The sequence below is a fragment of the Polypterus senegalus genome, chromosome 7 (assembly GCF_016835505.1).
Source record: "Polypterus senegalus isolate Bchr_013 chromosome 7, ASM1683550v1, whole genome shotgun sequence".
NCBI classification, from domain to species: domain Eukaryota; kingdom Metazoa; phylum Chordata; class Cladistia; order Polypteriformes; family Polypteridae; genus Polypterus; species Polypterus senegalus.
The window spans coordinates 154,362,250-154,388,711 of record NC_053160.1 but is presented as its reverse complement, the minus strand read 5'-3'; the positions used below and the strand labels follow the sequence as shown (position 1 = coordinate 154,388,711).

Here is a 26,462-nt window from a genome sequence, read left to right as displayed (position 1 = left end):
TTTACCACATTGCACAAATTTGGGCTTGGCCGAAACATACAGTATGTGCATGGATCAAACTACTCTATACTAGTCTAGAAGCCTCAGTTTGTATTAAGTGTGCTTTTTCTAGTAAACTCTCTAGCACACAATATTAGACTGGACACCTTCTCATTTATCTCAGCAAATCAGTATAAACATCTAGGGGTAAAATCTGAACTGAATCTGACACATGGTCTATGGTAAGTTTTGAAAGTGTTGCTCATCAGTGACCCTGAAACAACTTCACTGAGTTTGAGTAACTGTGCAATGAAAAATTAATAAGAAGCAGCATCTTTCCCCATTTGCAAAAACAGTAGAGACCAGTCCTCAATGACTCACAGCCAAAATTACAATCAAACATGCCTCTTTTATGACTCAGACTAAGTTAAAGAAAATGCGTAAGCAATTTACAGATTTTAGTGTTCTAAGTGCAGATATCTGGCCACCTCACACCTATTAGACAATGGGGATCAAACCAGTGGCCCCTTGATTACAAGTCAGCAAATGTTACCGCTACACCGCGGAAGCTGTTGTTTTTTCCTTGAACCTTTTGTGAAAGTGTTTATTTGATCTTTGGACTTCAGGCTTCATATATTATACAGTTTATGCCTACATTTTTTCATTTACTACTAAAATATGAAAAACGTTTCTGTTTTAAAAATGTGTTTACACAGATTATTGTAGAAACGGAACACCATGAAATGCTTGTGTTCCAAATAACGATCTATTATTTCCACTTCACCCCCAGATAATCAATCTAGGCATGAGCTGGGAGAAGTTTGTGCACGTTCTAAGTCGGTGGGAGGATGGAATAGCCGGCTGCTTGCTGCTTGTCTTTATCGGCACATTTACAGGACAAAGGACGTTGGTGGAGAGGTGCGAACAGATTTAAGGTGGGCCAGATCTACAAGTTTTTTCGTAGGCTCTGGTAATTCTAGTGTTAATGTTACTAATAATACAACTTCCTTTTAGGTATTTAAGTTTAATTAAAGTAAAATTAATTTCAAAAACATAAAAGTCGTGCGGTGAGTGGCATGGAACTGCTGCCTCACAGATCAAGCTTCTTGGTTAGATAATTAAACTAATGTATTGATGGTGCATTTGAACTTGGCATACAGTAACCAATCTAATAATTTAAAGACTTATACACACTTATTAAACCCTGAAAGAGCCCTATTCTGATATTGTCATTCCAGCTCTATTGTTTAAGGACCTATTATTTTGCCATCACTTAACTATGTAACGCTATAGCATTTTTACATTTCTATATTAATAGCGTGGCAAAAATAGTTTCAAAAAGATAAAGATTTTTAAATCTTCTCAATGATCTCACATAAGAAAAATTTTTAGATGTGCAATGACAAATTACCTCAAAAAGGCAGTTCTGTGAAATATGACTCAACCGGTGTAAAAACATAAAACAGCATTTGTAATTTTACTGTATATAGCATCAATACTGTAAAAAATACACGTTTGCTCTGTGCTTAAAATGTATTAGAAATATAATATTCATATTGTGGACATATTTCTCTGGATAGTTTTGCATCTAATGTATCCTTATCATATTAAACTCACCAGGCTAAAAAAAACTAATGGATACATTTATATATAGCAGTCAAATTATTGAGCTGAAGTGTCTTAGTCGATTTCCTCCATTTTACAAGACACAGTTGCAATTTTGTTCCCAATCCAATTTCTACAAGATGACCTTTCAGGAGCTGCTGTTGCAGAGCATCTGAAAATTCAGTTTAGTGCAAGTAAGCATCTTGAACACATCACAGTTCACTGAACACAATGACATTTCTCTCAATATAAATTTGTTTAGTAAAAAGACATTCTTCATCTAGGCAAAAGGGACCTGCTTGTGCTTAATTAATATGAAAGAACTCTTCTAAATACACTACCAACAGCAAATTGTGAAATTTAAAATGAAAGCCAAAAAAAACTGTCAAGATTCTCAAAGAAAGCACAAAAAGAATAAATGAGGAAACTTTGTAAAGTATTTATATTTTATACTTATCCTTTTCGTAATATACAGTACTTGCATGGTATTATTGTCTTGTTTAGTTCCTGGACTTTCTTTGGTCCAGTAGAAGCAATAGGATGTGTGGAAAAAATGGCTAAAATATTTTATCTATTCAAATGTATTTCATCTACATTTATGCTTATTTTTACCGTATATCAATGGGTCTCATTCTTTTAAAAATTAATGAAAATGTGAAAAATTAAAAAATCTCTCTTCTAAACATAATTTATAGCAACTATAAATATCACAGAAAGGTGTAAATAAACAAAGATGAAAAATAAACAGTATTAAGCTGCTAACAGATGCTCAAGGATTAATAAAGACAGCTATTTAGCTAATTTCATAATTATCATTTGTATAATTTTGCTTATTTTTATTTAATTTTTTTCAAGTATAAAGGTCTATCTAAGCTAAATAATAATTTCTCAACAGTTATCAAGGCAATAAAGCCATGTAAAGGATATTCTCAGACTATTTTGGAATATTATTACTTACTGACTTTGTCTGACGTCTATATCCAAGCCAACTTTCAACATTGCAGATACAATTGGTTACATTTCTGTTATTTTTCCTCAATTGGAGCACAGGCAGGTGAAGTCACTTGCTCATGGTCACAATGTGTTAGTAGTGGGATGTGAACTCACAACCTCAGAATATGAAGTCATTTGAAGTACTGTGGGTACAGGTTTTAACACAATTAACTTAGCATCACACAGTCCTGTTTGATACTGGACAACAGTGTTCTGTCAGAGTGTTACTTTTAGGTTTCGGCATTTTGTGCACCAATTTAGAAATAACGAATTACAGTTTTATTTTTTTTCACAAATTGCAGATAATATAGAACGCTCTGATGGGACAGTTGGCCTCTTGGAACTGATCAAGAAATAGCCTGTAACAGAAGCTCAGTATTTCTCACTGGTTTTATTTACTTATTTGCATGTGTCTGTGTATGTATGTATATACTGTTTTTATTTTTATATATATATATATATATATATATATATATACAGTATACAGTGGTACCTCAGTATACATCTGCTTTGGAATAAGTCCAACTTGGTATACATCCTGTTTAGATGCAAAATATTTTGCTTAGTATACGACCTTTGTTTGGAATACGACTCGTGTGCTAGAACAACACGTGTTGTATACCGGGCGTGCGTTTTTAACCTGTACAGTATTATATGCCAATAACAATAGGATTTGTTTTTCATGGGAACGAATTAATCATTTTCCCATTATTTCTTATGGGAAAAAATCGTTTGGTATAAGTCCTGTTTGGCATAAGTCCAAGGATCTGGAACGGATTAAGGACATATACCAAGGTACCACTGTATATAAAATCCAACGTCTGTCTGTATTGTATGTCTGTCCGCTTCACGAGAGAACTACTTAACGGATTTAGATTTTTCTTTTCTATAATTTGCTTGAACATTCCGGTGGATTTTGCAACGTCTCTCATCATGCTAAGTATCATAGTTTGGTTGTGGTACCGATTTATTTATGCAAATCTGAGAGAGACACATCGGGTCAGGGCCCTCCTCACTGATGTGTCAGCCTTGGGGCGTTCCTTACCTCCACTTAGCTAGGAAACGAGAGAACTACTTAATGGATTTAAATCAGGTTTTTTTCTATAATTTGCTTGAACATTCTAGTTGATTTTGCAACTTTTCTCATCACGCTAATTTGAGATAGAGGCTGCAGGCCGAGGGGATGGGGAAGCGTGACATCAGGTGTGGGGAGCCAGGCAGGATCCTCTTCACTCACGTGCCAGTCTCAATTCGAGTCAGTCTACCTACCACCACATTCTGGAGTGTACCTTGATTTTTAAAGTTTGTCATGTTTCACTACTATGCAGGCAGAGCTGCAGGGGACAGCTAGTGTATATTTTAATTATTTATTTATTTAAAGACCTTCTGTAAAAATACAAAATTTCCCCCTGGGGACAAATGAAGTTCTATCAAGCAATCAAAGAAAGTGTAGCTTAATGTTTTATGACCATTACTTTCCAGTGTTTATGTTCTCCAGGAATGATGCTAGTTGGGATTTTTGCTTTCCTCCTAGTTTGTTAACTAATCATTTTGTATTTCTTAGGCTAGGTGGATTTTATGATAGCATGATTTTGTTATGCTTAACCGTCAAAAGTTACTATTGGTTTATCTATTTAATTTTGATATTGTGTGCTTATGTATGCAAATGTTGTGAGATGCAGTACTTTACAGTTATTACATTGCACTTGGAAACGTGTAAGTAAATAACACTATACAAATTGTAATGTAAATTAGACTGAACTGAAAATGGACTGAATCTTTTATCTCAAAAACTACACTGCAAGTATTTCACAGTATGCAAAAAGTTTGCTATTATACACAATAACATTAATAAAATTAAACAACAAACATAAAAAATTTGTAACAATGTAATGCTTAATGTATACTTTATGTTACATATAAAAAAACCTTTACAGCTTACAATAATTTAGTGTCTTGCCATTTTGGAAATGAAAACTACACTTTCAATCTAGGGCATCATGTAAGAGCATGCAACAACTAACCTCTTTGTTGTTCTCCCCCATTTAACTTCTATGAAGTTAGAGTTTTGAAGAAATAGAACACAGATGTTATAGTGATTACTAAACTAGAGGTACTGTGAGGAGATAGGTAGCAGAAAATCTGTACATTTTTTTCCACTTATTCCAATATCTAAACCAAAAATGAAAAGCATTGTTAACATCTAAGAAAAAATGCTCATAATTAGATGATGGCAAAAAAGTCTATTGCAAAACTGTAGTGTCTTGGAGTGGTAGATCTTCAGTTTTAAATTGTTGATGCTTTTATTTTAATTTTTTGCTCAAAGAAAAAAGTTGAACTTAATTTAATGGGGGGGGGGATTAACATCAAAGTTTCTTCTCTTCCTGAATTGTATCACCTTAAAACAAATATTTTGCTCAAATAAACAAGATGAACTTAACACTTACAGGGCCAATTAACATCATAGCATCTTCTCTTCCTGAATTGTAACCATTGATCAACCACTTTAAAACATCTGTGCAAACGAAGCAGGAGACCAGGTAATGTTGATTATTTTATAACTTGTGAAATGGAGAGGTATAGAAAGATCAAACGCTTTGAACAAAGTCATCCATCATTCGGACAGCCAGTCAATGAAATGTGTGTAATATGACATATCCCGAAGCACCATGTTAACATAAATATGGCTTGGCTGATGGACCAAAAACGACAACAACAAAAATGACATCAGAAGAGGTTAAAGGCGAAATCAGAAGAGGAGACCGAGACACATGTGACCATTTCATCTGAACGTCTGCTAAAAGCTTATTATGAAAAAATACCAATTGCTACATCAAAAGCTATCCAAGGACAAATTTCTAATCTTTGACATTATCCTTAATCTTTTTCTAAAGACTATATCCAGACTCTTACTATCCCATTTATTTCCTATTATATCTTGTTTTATTTGGCATTATTCGTTAATAAATACCACTTTGCTATTACATTGTGTATACTTTGTTCTTGTATATGTAGTGATTGAAGTAATAAATTGAAGACTAAGACATCTGTATGGGGAGTTAGCCACATTACTTGCTCATACGGTCATCGAGTCTAAGCGGTTGCTAATCGAAAGAAAGACAACTGCAGTAAAAGCAGGGCATATTGTATGCTTGGAAAGTGACATTACCAAAGGAAATGTACTTTTAATTGCGTTGAGATGACATCTTCATGTTTGTCAGTTCTGGTATTAGTAAGTTCTTATGTTAGAGACTCCTACAGAATACTGTGTGATGTACTTAGGCATTACCATTGTCTAAATTACGATATCTATGTATTAATGTAATGGGGTTCTAAGTAGAATATTGCAGGGTGAGTGACAATTAGGCGTTGAGATGACATCTTCATGTGAGTAACAATTAGGCGTTGAGATGACATCTTCATGTTTGTCAGTTCTGGTATTAGTAAGTTCTTATGTTAGAGACTCCTACAGAATACTGTGTGATGTACTTAGGCATTACCATTGTCTAAATTACGATATCTATGTATTAATGTAATGGGGTTCTAAGTAGAATATTGCAGGGTGAGTGACAATTAGGCATTCACCGGAGACTTTGTTTATAGGATCCCTATGTGAATGTTTATCTGTATGTGTATTAATCTTAAGGTGCAAGAGTAGACCAACCTAGTAAAGGACATGGTAAATCCCACAGAACCCACAATGATTTAAAAAAAAAAAAAACTATTACAAGATTTTTTCCAGGTAAACCGTACAGGACGAGATTTCAAAGCAAGCGCATTCATTTATTCATTAAACAGAAGATATCATAATTGCAGTCTTATTGCCATCACCTGTCGCAAGATAATACTTTCCTCATAGTGTGAAGTTTTGTATTTCTTGCTATCTATAAGTTTTACTATATATTAGTCACATACTCTCCCCCCAGCCCCTGACAGGACACCTTAATACTTCATACTAGCCCCACTAAACAAAAAAAATGTCTACTGAACAACTTGATCACATAGATGAATGGACATTCACCAATTCAAAATTAGGAAGGAAGAAAGCAGCTCATAAGCATTAGGTATACAGGGAATAAGAAAGCAAGAGATTTTGATGTCCAGTGTGCATTTATTAAACAGATGATCATGGTATTTCCTTGTGATGTTTTAAAAGGAAATATTGAGGGTTGCCTTAATCCATTTTCTTTTAATGAACAAGGGAAGAATGCATAGTGGAAAACCTGATAACAGAAGATGGGAAATGTCATGGAGATGGGGGATATGTCTAAGTCTACCTCCTGTTAGATGTCTAAAAGACAAGAAGTCCAACAGTATTATTTCTAATTCTTGAGAAATGTTCAAATTTGCACACCATAAAAATCAGCCAACATTCAGTGTTTTTTATCAATCAAGAATATTAAAATATAGAAATCAAAGCAAAACTCTTCCTCACTAATTCCTCTTTAATAACAAAATTCTAAACAAGGATTCAAAAATTACTTCTTCAATAAAAAGAAACAAGGCATAAATCTACTAATAAACACATACAACTTTCTGCATCACATCTGAAGGGCCAAAGATGTAGACACACTTTAAAGCCAGTAGAAGTCCACAGGGACTACCTATCAGTGAAAGTCTCTGTAAGTCTAACTGGCAGCCTAAGGTGTAGAAAACAGTTACTGATTTTTGTTAAAATAATAACAAAAAATATAAAATATAGATGATCTAGCACCCTGGCAAACGACTAGAAGTGCTGTCTAATAAGGGCCCTGGGGTTTGAAGTGCAAGGGTTGCATTAGTAAAACATCCAAAGGCAATATGCTTGTAAGATCTAGGTCATGGACTTGTCTGGTTAAAACAGAAAACATCTTATGACCGACTGATTTTCTTTAGTGGTGAACCTAGATCTCAATTTCCAGAACATATGTTGTGAAAATTCTGAAGAGTGGACTTGTTGTAAATTAAAAACATTTTTGCATGATATTTATTACTATTCACTACATATTTACATGTCTTTATCCAGTTTTGACATAAGTAAACCTTGCTGAGAGTCTAATTATTTGACACAATATCTGTGAGAGAACAGTAAAAACATGATTATCAATACTTTTTTTGTTTAAGAGTTAACTAATTTAAGACATATGAAACTCTTTCACTGAACAAAATATAGAAACCATTAGTCTACAAATAAGAAAAAAGAACATTTCCAAGAATTAGTCAGTCAGTCAATCAGTCAGTCATTCTCCAATTCACTATATCCTAACACAGGGTCACGGGGGTCTGCTGGAGCCAATCTCAGCCAACACAGGGTGCAAGGCAGGACCAGATCGCTGGGCAGGGCGCCAGCCCACCGCAGGGCACACACACACAACCACACACTAGGGGTAATTTAGGATCGCCAATGCACCTAACCTTCATGTCTTTGGACTGTGGGAGGAAACCAGAACACCTGGAGGAAACCCATGCAGACATGGGGAAAACATGCAAACTTCACACAGGGGGGACCCAGGAAACGAACCCAGGTCTCCTTACTGCGAGGCAGCAGCGTTACCACTGTGCCACCCTTGCCAAGAATTAACTTAAAAATAAAGAAACCTGATAAAAAATAATTTAGGGTAATTTAAATACAACGGAAAACTTTAGCTTGAATGGTGTGTTATTTAAATGAATTTGACAAAAAAAAAATGCATGGGCCACCACATACAGTCGAAGTCAGAACTTTATACTTGGAATGAATTCTTTAAAACTCCCTTAATAACCTCTACACAGATTTATACTAATAAATTATAAATTTGGCATATCAATTAAAAAGACATCTACCTTTGTTCAGGGTGAAAGTATTTTTTTCCAACAAGGTTCACAGATAGATTATTTCACTTTTTATTGACTATATCACCATTCTAGTGGGTAACAAGTTTATATACACTTTGTTAACTGTGCCTTTAAACAGCTTTCAGAAAATTATGTCAATCCTTTAGTCAATTAGACAATTAGCTTCTGATAGCCAAATAGCCTAATTGGAGTCAACATGTGGATGTGTGTTAAGGCCTACCATCCAACGTACTGCCTGCTTGCTTGACACAATGGGAAAATTAAAAGCAATCAGTTAAAAAGTCACAAAAAAATTGTGGAAATCCACAAATGTGGTTGATACTTGGGAACAATTTCAAAATGCCTGAAGGTTCCACATTCATCTGTACAAACAATAATATGCAAGTATAAACACCATGGAACCCCACAGCTGTCATACTGCTCAGGAAGGAGACACATTCTGTCTCCTTCAGAGGAACGTACTTTGGCATGGAAAAAGTACAAATCAATCCCAAAACAGCAGAAAGGATCTTGTGAAGATGCTGGAGGACACAGGTAGACAAGTAACTAAAATCAGTCCTATATCGACATAACCTGAAAAGCTTCTCAGCAAGAAAGGAACCACTGCTCCAAAGGCACCATAAAAAAGCCAGACTGCAGTTTGCAATGACACATGGGGAAAAAGATCTTACTTTTAGAGAAATGTCCTCTCATCTGATGAAACCAAAATGTGGCCATAATGACCACTGTTAAGTTTGGAGGAAAAATTGTGAGGCATGCCAAAGAACATCATCCCAAGTATGAGGGTGGGAGCATCATGTTGTGGTGGTGCTTTGCTGCAGGAGGGACTGGTGCATTTCACAAAATGGGTGGCATCATGAGGAAGGAAAATTATGTAGATATACTGCAGCAACATCTCAAGAGCTAAGTAAGGAAGTTGAAGCTGTAACTGGACATATCAGGATGAGAACTTTTTGAAATCATGTAATCAATCGGGGTGATGTCGTGCAACAGTTGGCAACAGCGTATTATAGCTCCAGCAGACTGGATTCATATCCCTGTCTGGTCATTGCCTGTGTGGATTCTGCAGATTTTCCTCACTAACATTTGAACTTTTCTCTATGAAGTTTAGTTTTGCCCTTCAAAATTAACCATGTTGTGGTGGGCAGCCAGAACCCTTACCCGGCCAGGACGACCAGAGTATGGAAGGACCGGGGAAGAGAGTATTATTAGGGCAGTTTCTCTCCCCGGGCTGACAGAGGGCAGTCCCCTTGGTTTCCAGGGGGCGCATGGACCTTTTCAGGGCCTTATTTGGCCACACTTCCGCCACACCCAGAAGTGTGGCCAGAAGAAGCTCGTTGGGCACCTGGAGTCCTTCCGGGTGCCCTATAAAAAGAGGCCAGTCCCCATCATTTTTCAGCCAGAGTCGGGAGGAAGAGGACAAAGGCTGAGGAGGAGTGGAGGGGATGGACAGGCAGCCAGGAAGGGACTAAACTCTGTGTTACTGTGTCTGTGATTTGTGCACACTTTATTGTAAATAAACCGGGTGTTGTGTTTGAACCTGTGTATTGATTGTGTATGTCCGGGTCTGGCTTCAAAATGCATACAGTTGGATGGATAGGCAATAATTAAGTCAGAAATGAATATAAATATATGAACCAAAAATGTCTTGTCCATAGCATGACAATACCTAAAAGTGGCAACAGTTTTCATATCTATTTCAGGTTGAGAAGGCCATGTGAGAGTTGTAAGAGTATGAAGGTAGCATAACTAGATTAATCATAACATGTGCAGAGAACTGTGTGCCTACAATAACAATCTGTTTCCAAATCAAAAATCATGGCTCACCAGTGACATCTGTAATTTACTGAAGACTCTCATGTATTCATTTAAAGCTGGCAATACCTAGTCAAACAAGAAATGAAGGTAAAAGCTCAGTAAAGTAACTGAAATTAGTAAAGTTCAAAGTCATTCACTCAGAATATGGAACCAATGTAGGAAGCACTTCAAGTCAGAGAATATTTTATCCGTGACAGCTTTAGATGATAATCACCTTTATCCACCATCTCAAAACTTATACAGTTTTTAATGTTTGGAAAACATATGGGATTAAAATCATTTCGAGATTTGTATATAAATAATGTCTTTGCATCCTATGAAGAATTACACTCTAAATTTAGTTTCCCATCAACACAATTATTCCCACTATCTCCATTAGAAACTTTGCTAAACAAAATCTGACTATTTTTCCTCATCCCACCTATTTCTATTCCAGAAGAGGTATTGATCAGTCTTGAAGACTTAGACAGCTTTTCTATAATATAAAAAAAAAAGTCTGTTCCTTTTAAAGATCCCAATGTACAGTGGGAAATGGATCGCTTACTCAGCATTTTAGAAAAGGAATAGAAGGCAGCCGTGCACAGAATTCACTCAAGCTCTATATATGCAAAGCATATAATTATTCAACCTAATTTATATATTGAGCACATCTGTCTCGTTTAAAATTGTCCAAAATGTTTCCAGGACAAGATCCAACCTGAGAACGTTGCAATCAAGTTCCAGCATCATTGGGCCAAATGTTTTGTGCATTCACCAAATTAATATAATTTTGGACCAAAGTCTTCATATGCCTTTCAGACAGCCGTGGAGTCACAATCCATCATAATCCATTAACAGCTGTGTTTGGTGTAGTTCCAGATGGGCTTAAAGTGAAGAAGGACAAACAAACTGTGATTGCCTTTACTTCACTATTGGCACACCGACTTGTCTTGCTCAACTGGAAGAATCCTAACACACCTCTGTCAAGTCGGTGGGTAACTTATGTTATATATTATTTGAAAAAATAAAATTCTCTCTTAGAGGATCTATACAAAATATTTTTAAAACCTGGCAGGATCTAATCAATATATTAGAATAAGCATTTATATTGGGGAGACTCCCTTCCCTCTATACTACTCTCAAAAGTTTTACTCTGGCTGTTGGCCTCTCTCTCTCTTTCTCATGGGCTGGGGTTGAACTGAATTTAGTTTTTCAGTTTGACTTGATTGTATGGAATGCTACATGCTTTAAATAAATTCAATAAAAGTTAAAAAAAAAAATAGTGATACATACTGTCCTTTGTGCAGTCATATCCACAGCCATTCTGGTAAGTGAACATACCGGTATTTTAGAACAACTTAAAGATAAATTAATAAATTAATTCAGAATAACAAATGGAGGCGTCAAATACTGAGGTGACGTGACGTGGGGTTGGACATACAAAGTAGGAATTACAATTGTCTCCCCATCTTTCTGTGGACATGCTAAATTCCCTTTATGAATAACTTAGAGGAAATTACAGAATTTGAACAGGTAATAGTATAGAAACTGTCAGAAGATAGTATGCTACAATGCATAGACAGTATATCTTAAAGACCAGTTCTATTTTAACAAAGTTTTTAAAATGCTGAACAGAAAACCTATACATTAATGGGTCCTTCCATCAATAAAATTAGTTTAAGTAGCTAACTATATCTTTGCAGCTGCAGGGAAACGGGGATTTGACTAAGCAATTGCTGACAATGTTCTATTTACTACTCCAAAATACTTCTAAAAACATACAAAGGCTCATTTTGACTCTAACACAAAGTACTTGATGACTTGACATGGTTCAGACTAAGAAAGTCAATTTTGATCATCTAATTTAGCTCTAAAACACATTGCTTAGGACTCGGACATAAAATTAGAAATGTATTTTAGAAATGCTTCTAATTAATACTGTGCTGTATTGGCAGCATTCCCAAATCTCATCACACAGACTCGCAGGTGGGGGAGAATGGCTGTATATTTTATAAAGAGCTTTTAGGCACATGAAATACATTCTTTAACACATCTTCTACACAGAACTTCTGGCTTGTGTCTCTGATGCCGCTGGGCCAGTTTTGGAATCGCGGGGACCCTGAATTGGGTCCGGTGAGTTTGTGAATGTGGTATTGAATGCAGAATTCTCCTGGCCAACATAAAGAAAAAAAGTCAATGATGTTATTTATCTTGATATGGGCATCTTATACCTGGAATGCATGAAACCATATACACTGTTACCTAAGAAGTTTTTAGAGTGTGAAAAAGGTTTAAGTGTACGATACTAAATAGGATTTTCTATCGCCAAGTTCTTCTCTCAAAAATTAGTTACAAAAAAGGAATGAACATTGCTGCTATACTCAGATGTTTTAAACAAATACCAGATAGGTGGAATATACATTTAGCAGCAGTCAGAAATCTACTTGAAGAAAAAACATTATGCAATTTTTTAATTTTTTTTACTTAAATGAATCATATATTGCTAGGCACAAACATGTTTAAATAGCAGTACCTAGGATTATTTTGTTAAGTCAACAGAATCAACAACCTCATAACAATTTCAAAGTACACAATCAAATGTTCAACTACTGTTAAGAAAAAGTAAAATTTGAAACATTTTCAGAAATAACCCTTATGTAGGTGTCTTCTAGAAAATGATGATAAAGGCCAAATACTCCCTGGTCTTTTTCTAGTCCCTTCTCTAAATGATATCAGGTCAAATCATTATGTGCAATCCTGCTCAATTTTCACGACACTTAGACAATTCCTTTGCTGCTACTTTCAATAGACTCTCCACAGATATACTGTATTAAACAGTTAGATCAAAAAGGTAGCAGACTGAAACAAAGCTACAGCATGTCAGTGTTGTGGGTTATAATAAGGAGGCTAACTCCACATTTACAGCTTCTAACACGATTCAACAGAATATGTAGTTCCCCTTAGTACCAAAAACACAAGAACCAGCAGAGTTCTGCAACAATAGCAGTTTACAGAAGAGACAAAGAAGAAGAATATTTAATGTAATGGTTACCAAACGGAAGTATTAAAAAAAAAGATTTAAAAGCAGATGATCCAAAGCAAACAGCTTCATCCATAAAACAGGATACAGGTAAAGTCATGACTGGAGTATGCAAAGAATTAGAAACATTGAATATTACTGATGATGCAGGCAGTGACTGACTTCAGACATGAAGTGAAACATCTGGTCTTCTAATAAGCTATAAACTAATTGTCTTATGACTGATTGGTTATTTATTCAGGAAAATGACTTGAGAAATTAAGAGGCAAATGGCAATGCCTTTCAAAGTAGTGTATTTATACACTGAATATTTTTTAATAAAAATGACAGAATTTTTATTGCAAAGTTACATGATTAAATACGATGTCAGCAGATATCTTGAATTCAAATACTGAAATTTATTACTTGCTTAAGAAGAGGCTAAAGTAATAAAAATTCCTTTTCCTCAAAATTTGGACAAGGGGTTGTTACAAAAGATTAAAACAATATGAAAATGAGTTTGTGCAAAACATTATATAAAATCAATAATGCAACCAAGGAGCAATTTCAAGTGCTGAACACATTTCCAAAAAATACATAAAACAAGCATATTCACATATCCTAGGCAAAAGTGACGAGAAGGCGTGAATAAGGATAAAATTCTTCAATTATTATACACCATTTTGGGTGTTATGATTTTCGTCTGAAATAAACAAAAACAACTTAAAGATGCCTATACAAAGTAAGGTGCTTATCATTTCTGGTACCCATTTAAAAAAAATTCCAGTGCACCCTTAGTGGACCAGTCCATTTTGGGGATAGTAATGCCATAATCTCATGATTTCCAATCAAAATGAGACATCTTCCTTTGCCTAGCTGAGTATTAAATTAGTAAAAGAAAGCAGAGCCAGAGCTACTGTCTATAATGTCTATAACTCATGCTGCCTCAAAGCTCCGAAGTTTGTGGAGGCTGCATGAGTTTCCAGTGTCTGATTACATGGCATTCTGTCATTGTGGTCTGACCAGACATGCAGTTTAAGGTAAAAGGAGATTCTAAACCATTCCTGCGTAAGTGAGAGTGGATGCATACAGTATGTGAATGTACCTCATGGACAGAGAACTTGTCCTGGTGTAGCTCCTTTCTTGTGCCTGATACTACTAAGATGGGCTCTAAGTTCTGCAACCTTGAATGAATTAGGCAGGCTCAATAATGAATGAATGAATGAATGAATGGTATTTTCAAGCCCATCCATGAAACCACAACTGCATAAAATTATACTTTTTATACACATATTTGAGTTCTTTTTTGCAACTAATCATAGAAAAAATAGAACTTTATTTTAAAGATTTTTTTTATGTTGTACTTTATCAGTTAATGTTTAAAATACTGAAAATATTCAGCGAATGACTCCTCATGAGCAACATGCCTTAAAGGCTACAAAAGTATATTTTAAGTTATGAACAGAAAAGTTTTGTTTTAAAGGAAACAGGCTGCTGGAAAAGAACCATATTACCCATGATTCACCTTCTTAATCACAATCAGATAAAACTGAACTAAATATGACACAATACATTCCAAACCTTAATATAAATGTCAACTATAAATTATTTTGCATGCTACTTAACATCTGATTTCTATTCAGATATTTACACCAATAGGCAAACATTTTATTTAAATTTCCAAACCAAATAAGATCATTAGTCAAATAATTCTAGCACTAAAGAATACAAGATTAGACTTTTACATATTACTTTGTCTACAATTTTCACGCATGCAAGAAGAAAAAAATTTTTTGCATTCCAAAAGTAACGTATCTATTGTAAATAACATAACAATTATGATTTAAATTATAACAGGGATTTAATTATGATTTATATAAAACAACTACTAACCTTTTCACTGCATCCCGTTTTTGACTGTCTATGCTATCCCACCATTTAGAGAAGTACGAAATTTCTGACCACAGAATTTTTCTTTTTTCATCTTCATGCAGCTTCACTACCATATTGTTAAGTATGTGCTGTGTCTGGTCCCTGTAGTATTCATCAAATGTCTTCACCCAACCTAAAAAAGCAAAATACACATCAATCAATCTTTACAACCAAGGGTGTGGATTAGTAGAAAATTAAAAACCTAATTTCATATTTTGGAATTATAGACCCCTTTTATTCACTCAACATTACAACAAATGAAGTCATATTTAAAACTGCAACAGAAATAGCACATTACTACTTTTCCAAAATGTCACTTCCTCTTCTGTTAAAAAGATGTACCATCCTTCCAAATTTCAGCATTTTAAGTAGATATCACTTAAGAAAGGACTTTCTGATTTTGAAATCAAGGGGTAAATCCCCTATGTCCCTAACAGTAGAAAAAATAAATACCCAAAAATCTCAAAAATACCTTGATGGATCTAACTGAAATTTTGCAACATTATAGAAAAAGAAAATCAGCACACAAATTTTTTGTATATTAATAATATTAATTTACATGTTCTGTACTATACTGAGAGCGAGAAGTAAGCAAACAAAGAATGAAGCAGAAGAGGCAACCGTCCACGTGAAAAACACCATTAATCAAAAGGTATCAAAAAGGTAGACGGACCATTGAGGAAAGGGCATGTTCTAGACAGGAAAAATGAGACGTTATCAAATGAGTTCGGCGAAGCTCAAGGAAGATGCAAAGCTCAATGGTTAGTTAAGTGCTGTTGTTTTTTGTAGACTACCAGCACTCTCAGATGTATACCTGGCTTTTATTTTGGTTTCATTTTGCTCTGTCGACTTCCTGGCATGAAGTATCAAGTGCTGTGAGGTGTTCTTACACGAACAACAAGCAAGAGGGGAAGGTATAAGGGAGACAGGCTGGACCCTCTGTGGAGTGGCGTAGATATAGATTTAGATTACTGACCCATGGAGTTTCAGAACCAGTTGGGATATTCCCAAATGGTGAAAGACATGATAAGAGCTGTGTGGCTTTTCCAAATTGTAGCATGGAAGGGCGAGTAAGTAGTGCAATAACAGCTTGTAAAGTGCTGCTCTGCATCCAAAAAATAGTAGGAATCTAGCTGATTACCTCTTTCAATTCAAAAGAATACACCTTCCTGTAAAATTATGTTTTGCAATGACCATCAACAAAAGCCAAGGCCTTAGGAAAGGCAGGAAAAAGCAGGAATTGATCTATGATTGGAATGTTTACTGATGGGCAACTGGAAATTTCATGTGCCATTGTCAGCACTGAATCACAATGGATTTAATTTGGATTTTGGACACTGATTAACAGTAAAAGACTCTTCAATATCAAAGTGAAAGCGGTTCCCTCCAGAGTGGTCTAAATTGAGTGCAAAAATGAAACACAAAATAATTGTCTGAATAAGTAAATCACTCCTTCAAGTCAGTATGTAGTAGATGTAGCCTTGGCACCCATGGGAGCCTTGAGTTTGTGTTCACAGGTGTTTATCAGCTTTGAAGATCTGGGCAATGCCATTTTACCCCACTCTTCTCTGTAAAACTGCTCAGGCTCTATCAGGTTGCATACAGATTGTAACTGAACAAGTCTGGCCACATATTCTTAATGAGACTGAGATCTGACTCAGCCACTCCAGGACATTCACATTCTTGTTTTTAAGCTATAGCTTTAGCTTTAGCTTTACGGTTGAAGATGTTGTCTTGCTGGAAAACACATCTTCTCTCAAGGAGGAGGTTTCTTTCAGTGTCCATCAGGTTCCCCTCAAAAATTTCCTGTATTTTGCTGTATTCACCTAACTCTCATAAGCTTTCCAGGGTCTGCTGCTGAGAAGCATTTCCACAACATGATGCTGCAACTACTGTGCTTTAAGGTGGGGATGGCGAGTTTTTGATTTTCTCACAAAAGGTTAATTTTGCTCACTGCAGATCATAGTTCCTTCTTCCAACTGATTTCATAGTCTCCCATGTGCCTTCTGGTAAAATCTTTGTGCATATTATTACTATTATTATTTCATCACCAACAGCAACCTTATTTTTGCAACTCTCCAAAAAAGCTGCGACGGATGAAGCACCGGACAATCATCTCCTCTGTAGCTTGCAACTCCGTAAGAGTTCTCACAGGTCTCTTGGTGGCCTCCCTTACTACTTTCTCCGTATAGTATCACTCAGTTTTGGTAGATGGCCTGCTCTAGGTAAGCTGACAGCTGTGCAACACTTTTTCCATTTTTAAAGCATTGATTTAACTGGCCTCTAAGGCATATTCAGTGACTTGCACGTTTTCTCATATTCATCCAATGACTTGTGCTCATCAATCACACTTTTCATGGAGTTGAATCGAGTGTTTTTTTATTCATTGTGTAGATTATGCCACAGATATTTAAGTACTAGTACTTGAACAGTTACAATCTCCTAAAGCCATAATAGGCCATCACAATTAATGACAGACTGCATGCCCTTTTTGAAAGCTAAGATCAGGGCAGTGTGTATCTATGATGTTCTGTTTCTTAAGATTGCAATTGCCCATTTGATATATAATACTGACTTAGACAGCCACTTTAGTGCTGAAAACATTTTGAAAACATCAAATCAGAAAGATCACAAAAAAGGGTAATTTTCCTTTTAATAATTATAACAACAATGTCTGAAATGTTTTCATTTTTGGTTTGCTTTTTTATCTTTAGTCTTCAAGTCAGTTTAGGATCATTAACAATGTAGGAGAGCAAAGGCTAAAACATAACATCACAAACACACAACAACTTTTATGTGCTCACAATTAATGTACCCTGCAATGCTAAACTTAATTAAGTATTTTTTTATTATGGAAAACTGCTAGAGATATTTTGGAGCTAAAAGTCAAGGAGACATTTTGCAAACAAACAATAATAAATTATACATACTGTGTTAGTCTGCAACATGAGTGCTAAAGGTTATCACGGAATACACCTTGTGTTTTGGCTAGGTGTTAAGAAATGCTTGTGAATACAGTAAGAAATTTATAAATGCTGTGTTCATAAATGATTTATTGTTGACAGGTCAACTTCTGGTGTATTTTACACAGATATGTACACTGATCTTTTTCATCACAAAAGAGTTTGAATTAATGATGTTGGCAGCCATGCGTTTTTTCACTCTTTGGTTACAAAAATATTGCTGACTAACAATATTTATTAAATGTAACAGCACTTTAGTGTTTAAGTGTAAAAGTTTGTTATGTTTGGATGCGGACCCTTAAATTGAAAAATACCCCTTTTATAAGGGGATAAAAAACAAACTGCTTCAGAATTGATTGAAATCAAACACCAGTTTTCTATTTTTATTTGATATTTTTGTGTGCAATATTTTGATCACCCCTCCTTACCTCTTCTGTATTAACAAAAACTTTACTTTTGACTAACTCAAACTCAATGATAAGGTCTACAATAGCAGAAAAGCAGCTTAAGCAAAAGCAACACTTCCACTGCTATTCATAGACAATCACACTTGTACTAATTTAGAAATGCCAGCCTAGACTGCACGACCTCGGACTGTGCAGAAATCAAAGTCCCCGAAGGAAACTCAAACATAGACATGCCAAGTTCAACAGAAGGCACGCTGCCTGGGAAATCAATCAGTCTCTGAGTGTTATGTGGCTAAAATGCACACAAATAGAATCAAAATCTGCTTTCAATTAAAAAAATAAATAAATAAAATCAGGTTTATGGTATTAAAGCAAATGTATCCAACATTTTCTTACAGTTTTCAGGAGAAACAGTTGTTAGGCTTGTGATTAATACACTTAGATTTAAAAGTAGGCCACCTTTCCAAAAAGTAGTTAAAGTTACAGGAGCGTTAAAGTAAACTGATCAGTCCTTCATTTTGCACTATGCAGGTTTTTATAAAGAACAATAACACACTCCATAAAACTGAAAGAAATGCTTCAAAATTTTTCATTATTCCTTTTATGTTTATACAGCTGACAGAACTCTTTCCAAGAGAAAAGTACTGAAGGCTTTTAAAATATTCAAAATTATTTCATTGCCACCTGTATTGTCTGTTACTAGCCATTGTTTGATGTTGTAGAGTACTAACGACTGACTGACTATCATATACAAGCACTGGCCACTTTATTAGGTACACCTTGCAAGCACCGGATTGGACCCCCTTTTGCCTTCTGCTGTAATTCTTTGTAGCACAGAATCAAAGTGTTAGAAACATTCCTTAGGGATTTTGGTCCATATTGACATGAATAGCAGCACGCAGTTGCTACTAATTTGTCAGATGCACATCCATGATGAGAATCTCCCATTCCACCACATCCCACAAGTTCTCTACTGGATTGAGATCTGGTGACTGTGGAGGCCATTTGACTACAGTGAACTCATTGTCATGTTCAGGAAACCAGTTTGAGATTTTATGACCTTTGTGCATTTATTTATTGAATATTAGGTAGTATAAGCAATGGCAAAATAAAAGATATGAGAATAAGAAAATTGATTCAAGTATTAAGCAAATGACAAAAAATGACAATGTGCTAGTCCACATTAAACACAAATATCAAAAAAATTTCAGTTACTTCCTACAAATTTTGTTTGCAAGCTAAAAATATATTTAACCTTTGGCAGAAAAAAAAAAATTCACCATTCTGCAGAAATAAAACTGTCAGCAAAATCTTTTGTTTTTTTTCTGCTCCGAAATTGGAAGAAACAAAATGACATTTGGTTCAGGCATTAGGTAAACCACTCATACTGTATCTTTTTTAAGCCAGAAACAAATATTGCTCATCTATGCTTGCAGATTTAGTAATGAGATACAACTCCAATCAAACGATCAGTTTTGTCCCCAGCACCTCAAAAAGTCCCAAAACAAGTTAATTTAAAAGAGTGCAAAACAAAAAAATAATAATTTCTACCTAACCATTAAGAGCCACGCATGAAAACACATGCTTTCCCTGTAAATCGCTCATTGGTCCAATGTATTGTTTCAAGCACAGAAAGGAGCTAACCAGTGGTACTGACAAGAACTGAAATGGTATGAAAAGAAAAATATGAATATTATATTCTATTGTCCAAATACCCACAATGGCTTTCTGTGTGAAAGTAAAGTTGTATTGCTATCTTGTTAAAATAAATTTACTTCCACTAACACGGTAGTGTCAAATTCAAGCCCTGGGGGCTGGATCCGGACCTTACACATGTTTAACATGGTCCACTTCATCAATATTCAAAATAATATTATATCCGCGCCGTGATGACTATTAGTTTTCTCCAAGTCCCCCTGTAGGGTGCTTTTAATATGCAGTTTGTAACTGCGTATAATTTAGCTGGATTGAATTTATACTGGACATTAAAATGCATCATTAGTGTGCATTTGCATGTATTTGCACTACTAAACTGTACTTAGAATAGAAACTGGCTGCACATAATGAACCACCAAGAAAAAGCAAAAGAAAGCTTACATACTACACAGACATAAATAAAAAACAAAAAAAAAAAAACTGAGGCTTAGCATGATGCCAAATATGCATCTCATGAAGGACTTGGTAGTTCAACCCCACACAGGACACTATGTCAAGTCAACTTTCTTTTTAACGGATCACGACTCTCAGTACAGGCCACCTTCCACTGCTTATCTTAATCCTGACACCATCCAACACAATTGTTTCATGGATAGAAAATGTATTTGCATTACCACTCATGTTAAACATAATCACTTATCCACTTTTGACCAATTCTGAATGTGGTCTGTGTGATCCATTATTAGTGCATTTACACCCTTTTTTTAAAATGAGGTACAGTGCCATCAAATTAATGCAGGTGTAAATGAATGTACCTGTACTTTGCTTTAGATGCAAATTCTCACCTGCATCCAATCTCACACGATTTTATGTGCTCCTAATCGACTACAATGTTCACAAAAAGAAAACCTGAAAAAAAGGGAATATAGTTTTAAGAGAGATGTGAAGCTGAATGTAAGATTTTGATGAGCAGATACTGGTACCCGTTTGAATAGATGATGAAGCGGTAGTTGTTTATTGATACACTCCAGCCCATACAGAGTACATAAAGTGTTATTTCTGTCCCTTAATAAAACTGAGTGTGACACTCCTACACTAACACGTGAATACGCTATTCATAAGTAGGTCAGCATCTGTTTTGGCTGTCACACATACTGTACATCAGATTTCTTAATTATAGTTGCACCATCAAAATAACAGAAGAACCAAACAAAAAGGAAGTACAAGTAGCATATGCAACTTATAATAAAAACAGCCACAGAGAAGCAGAAGCAATCCATAAAAGTATAACTTCTCAAAAAAAAAAAGTTAAGAAACCAACAAGAAAAGTCCGATAATACTGAAATGTGGGAACGCTACTAGCAGTTCAACCGCCTTGCACCTGAATGGAACGATTACTCCACTTAACAGATTTGTGTTCATAGTTAGTGCAAGAAAATTACGTATAAAGATAGAAAATGCTTAGCGCTGAACTATTTCTTAAGAATAAAAAAATATGCTCAGCTGGCTTTCATGCATTCTATTTTATTTAGAAACATTTTTTGATAAAAATAAAATAAATGAAAATGTGGCAAAAACATACAACATGGAAAAAAACTATACACAAATAAAAAGAAAATATTAAACTATGTGAATAAAAAGAAAAAATGACACCCAACCATATGTCAATTTGAACCAGTGCAGGCAGCAATTAAGCTAGATATATCTTGACTTGGAAGGAGGAGTGGGTGATATGGGCAAAAAATCCATATCACAATGTAATTAAAAATTCTGACAGTTTCAGACTGAAGCATATTTTTTAACAAGTAATAGCTATATTAATGAATTGTGCAGAAAGGTGAGTCTAATCACTTGATGAAATTCTTGTTAACGCTCAGCTGCTCAATCGTATTTGATAGCAGATATTCACCTTTCTGTTTTGAGCCAATGAAAGTGGAGTGTTTCTTTCTCTATAACTTTTACTATCACCTAGCAAACAGAGGACAGGACACAGTCATTTCTAGTATTATTTTCAAGCTTGAAAACATGCATACTTTCTCAAACCTGCTTAATCTAATGCAGACGTTCAGTCTGCCAAGATCCCCTTGCCACAGAACCAAAAATCCAGGAGGTGAAACTGTAGCAAGGATCTTGTCTAGAAGGCAAGAGCCAGTATCTACTCATTAATCAGGTAGAATCACACATCATTTTGGTTAATATTCTTAAGTAATACAGCATTTACACACAGTTAACATCAGAATCCATACACAAAGGTATACAGTAAGACAACTAATACCCTGACACAAAATCACATTTCTCACTTCCTTCTGTATGCACAAATTTGCACATTTTATGATAGAATGTGTTTTTTTGCTTTTAAATTTGCTCACTAGTTTTCCACTATTTTTTTCATCAGGTATACCAGGTCAATTGGTTTCTCACCACTGTTATTTGGACATCCCTAGTTCTAGAGAGAAGCAGCAAGATGTCATCACAAGGCAGAAACCCTAAAATGAATAGGATTTAAATATGCAAGTGAACCTTTTCCACTAAATTAAATTCCTTATATTTTTCTCCATGAAGTGTATTTGTCACTGAACACATTTTTTTCTAAAAAGTATTTGTGAATACATGCATTTTTGCTGATGCTCCCTTGCAGGAGTGAAGTTGATGTCACTGTAAAGAGAAGGGCACACACACACATACACACACAATGACTGATCACCCTTGTAGTGACTACCTGCAAAATAGCTTCATAGAGAGCAAAACAGAAATCCATTGGGCTCACCATATAGAACAGAAGCACAGCAATCAGAAGAACAACAGCAGAGACTGAAATAGTGAACCAAACAGTTCAGTTGTCCAGTTGCATAGCTAGAAGAAAATGTACGGATCCAATATTTTTTAATTACTCACAAAAAATGTATTTGGATAGGCATTTTACAGAGAAATAGATCAAATACATATAAAAATGTAATTGCTCCAAATATTTACAGATGTATTGAATAATACCAATCAATATCTTTTATATATATTTCTTTTCTGGTTTGTCCTGCTTCCTCCTCAAAACTGGTCCCACCCACATGTGGCCAACACGGCATTTCTCGATTCCTGTTCGTCCTATTCCAAACCCCTTCCCATGCTGCCAGCGGCTGCTCTTCAAAACCGGTCCCACCTACACCCAGCCAACACGGCATTTCTCGCCAAGCTTCTGAAGTACGTTTGCATCTGTCCCATAGGCAACTCCTGTAAACAGATTTCCACACTCAATATGAATTGCGATCCTATGGTTTACCCACTTTTAGTCCCTTACGGAGACCTTGGCTGGCACAAAGACTTACAAAATGTTCCCGATAAAAGAACCGCCAAGCGAATAAGGCTTACTCAATGGCAATTTTACGCGTACAGGTTAGCAATGAGGAATACATTTAGTATTTTGCACTCCAGTGGCGAACTATTCCAACAGTACATCGTAGATGCGTATGTTAAAACAGAGGGCGCGCATCTCAACTATCTCAGATTAGATCAACAAGATTTGCGCGTGTAACAATACAAAGGACTATCAGACACACTGCAAGCAAACGCTAAAAATAACGTACATGTAGGCAAAATGATCATATTACTGTCCACACTTCCAGGAAGTCCAAGATACATGCAACAAAACAAGCAGGATGCCATGGCCATAGTACGTAAATTCAGACAGCCTCATTTATTTATCACTTTCACATGTAATCCTGCTTGGCCGGAAATTCTACATGCACTGTTGGATAACCTAAGACCGGAGTACAGACCTGATATTGTAGTACGAATCTTTTGGATTAAGCTGCAGGAATTACTTAGAAACATTCTACAACAACATCTTTTTGAGGTCGTTATTGATTATATTTACGTAATCGAATTTCAGAAGCGCGGCCTTCCACATACCCACATGCTGTTTACTCTTCACAACGATTCTAACAACTAGTCTTCAGCCATGGTCAGTTGTACATGGCTTTTTCCAGGGTTAGATCTTTCGGCTCATTATCTGTCGTCACCACCAAAACACCTATTCACAACTGCATCTTTCAAGAAGTATTTATTTCTTCTTGATTTCTGAATTCCTTTCTCACCATTTTCCGTTCCTATTCTTACACCACCATATGCTACGGCAGGCTTCGGCTAGTTAGAATAAAAGACCCTTCTGACAAGAACAGGCAATGCAGCCCAACAAAGCTAATCAATCCTATTCACCTAATTTCTGTAAAATATGCTATTACTATCTTTAAATTCTATACTTCTTCTTTCGGCTGCTCCCGTTAGAGGTTGCCACAGCAGATCATCTTCTTCCATATCTTTCTGTCCTCTGCATCTTGTTCTGTCACACCCAACACCTGCATGTCTTCTCTCACCACATCCATAAACCTTCGCTTAGGCCTTCCTCTTTTCCTCTGCCCTGGTAGCTCCATCCTTAGCATTCTTCTGCCAATATAATCTATACTACAATCCTTAATTCAGGAATGAATAACCTACAAAATACCTGCTTGGTTTCTGCCAGTAATTTCACTCAGGAAATGGTCTAAGTGTTTAGATTGTTTACTCCTTAGCATGGAAGTATCTGGCACATGCCAGAAACAAACTCGGGGCCTACTAATAGACCAGCAGCCTTACTAACTGCACTTCAGAACAGGTAATTCTTATGAAACTAACATTGTTAGGGCTTGGCCAATACTTAGATGGGTTTCTGCTGGAAGAGGTGTTCCCAAAGCCATTACCGGGTGCTTACCCTGTGGTTGGTGTGCAAATCCCGATTCCCCAATGCAGTGGCGGGGACACTGGTCTGTAAAAAGTGCCACCATCCTTTGAATGAGATGTTAAACCAAGGTCTGGATTCTCTAGTGCCATAAAACATTCCTTGTATTTTTCAAAAAGAGTTTCCCAATATCCTGACGTAACTGCCCACCACAGTCTTGATCACTCTAGCCCCTTAATAACACCTGCTATGGCTAACTAGCAATTGGGCACTGAAAGGGGCGAAATTGATAATGTATGTGAATATAGTGGTGTATAAATGGCTATTGTCACATCAACCAGCTGGATGTTACACACTGGTAGTGGCTGGAATGGTTCACCTTTGTCTATGTAAAGTGCTTTGAGTAGGTTAGAAAAGTACTACATAAAAGTAATTATTATTATTAGTGGTATACACAATTGCTCAGACAGAGTCAATTTAGTCATCATACCAAAGCCTTGAGAAGGAAGGAGAAAACCAAACTATCTGAAAAAAAAAAAACAATTCAAAAAAAGGGGCAGATAGCAATGGAGCTAGAAAGTCAACTTGGATATTTAAAGCTATGACACAACATCCAAAGTAAAACCATATCTACTGTGCAGCATGGTTGGAAATTTGTGTCTTCCATTATAAAAATACAAGCCCTGATCAGACTGTAAAGAGTAAGACAGAATTTTAAACACAAGCCTACACATTTCTTTATATACCTCATATAAATTAAATAATAATATTTTTGTAGTAGTAAAAAATGTAAAACAAACTAAAGTGCCACTGCTAGACTAAAATCCTTTCACACAACAGTTAATTCACAGAGTTAGCCAAGGCCATTGATCTGTTTCAGTTTATTAAAAGTTAATATGTTTATGCATAATGGAAATCTATCTGCAAAGCATTAGATAAACATTTTCCGTAAAAGAAAACAGGGAAAACGCCTGATAATACAAATCTAACATGGGAAAGAAACATTAATTGTGTGTACTTGACTTGCATCCAACTGAATACTGCATTTCCAGCTAAAATAAGATCTATTACCAATTCCACAAGAAGAGTCATTCTTATACCTCAGGCAACACACCAGAGGATGCAGGTTTATCAAATTCAAAGCACAAGGTCCTAAAGAGCTTGACACTCCATCTAAACAATTTTATGAGGAATGGAAACAAGATGAGGATATCAAAATGCCTCTGGGCAGATGAAACAATAAATACAATCAAGTCAACCAGAAACCTGGCTTCCTAAACTAAGAAAATACAAAACTAAGCACAATTAATTACAATGGCCCTCATTTCAAAACATGATTACATTTTAATTGAACTTTTTCTTTAATATTTAAGTCTATGGTACAAGCAGGTCTGCTGCTCAATTGAATGCCTGGTTCGTTCTCTGTGGGTGTGTGTGCTCACACAGCTGGTGGGGTCGGTGGAGTAATTGGAGCAAATCGCACCTGAACGTGCGGGTGCAGTCTGTCTCAATTTCTTCATTGGATTCCTGTGCTGCATAATTCAGACGCTGTGCCCACGGAGGCATATAAGAAAGAGCCAGCACATTGA

General features: G+C 35.8%; 1 protein-coding gene across 1 annotated transcript in view; it reads right to left on the bottom strand.

The window, feature by feature from the left end:
• The window catches only part of man2a1 (mannosidase, alpha, class 2A, member 1), a 446,136-nt gene that overhangs the window by 329,407 nt on the left and 90,267 nt on the right, over positions 1-26,462 (bottom strand). The window contains exon 4 of the mRNA XM_039757985.1: positions 15,101-15,272. Coding sequence (XP_039613919.1) covers positions 15,101-15,272 — 172 coding nt within the window. The remainder of the gene's footprint in view (positions 1-15,100; positions 15,273-26,462) is intronic.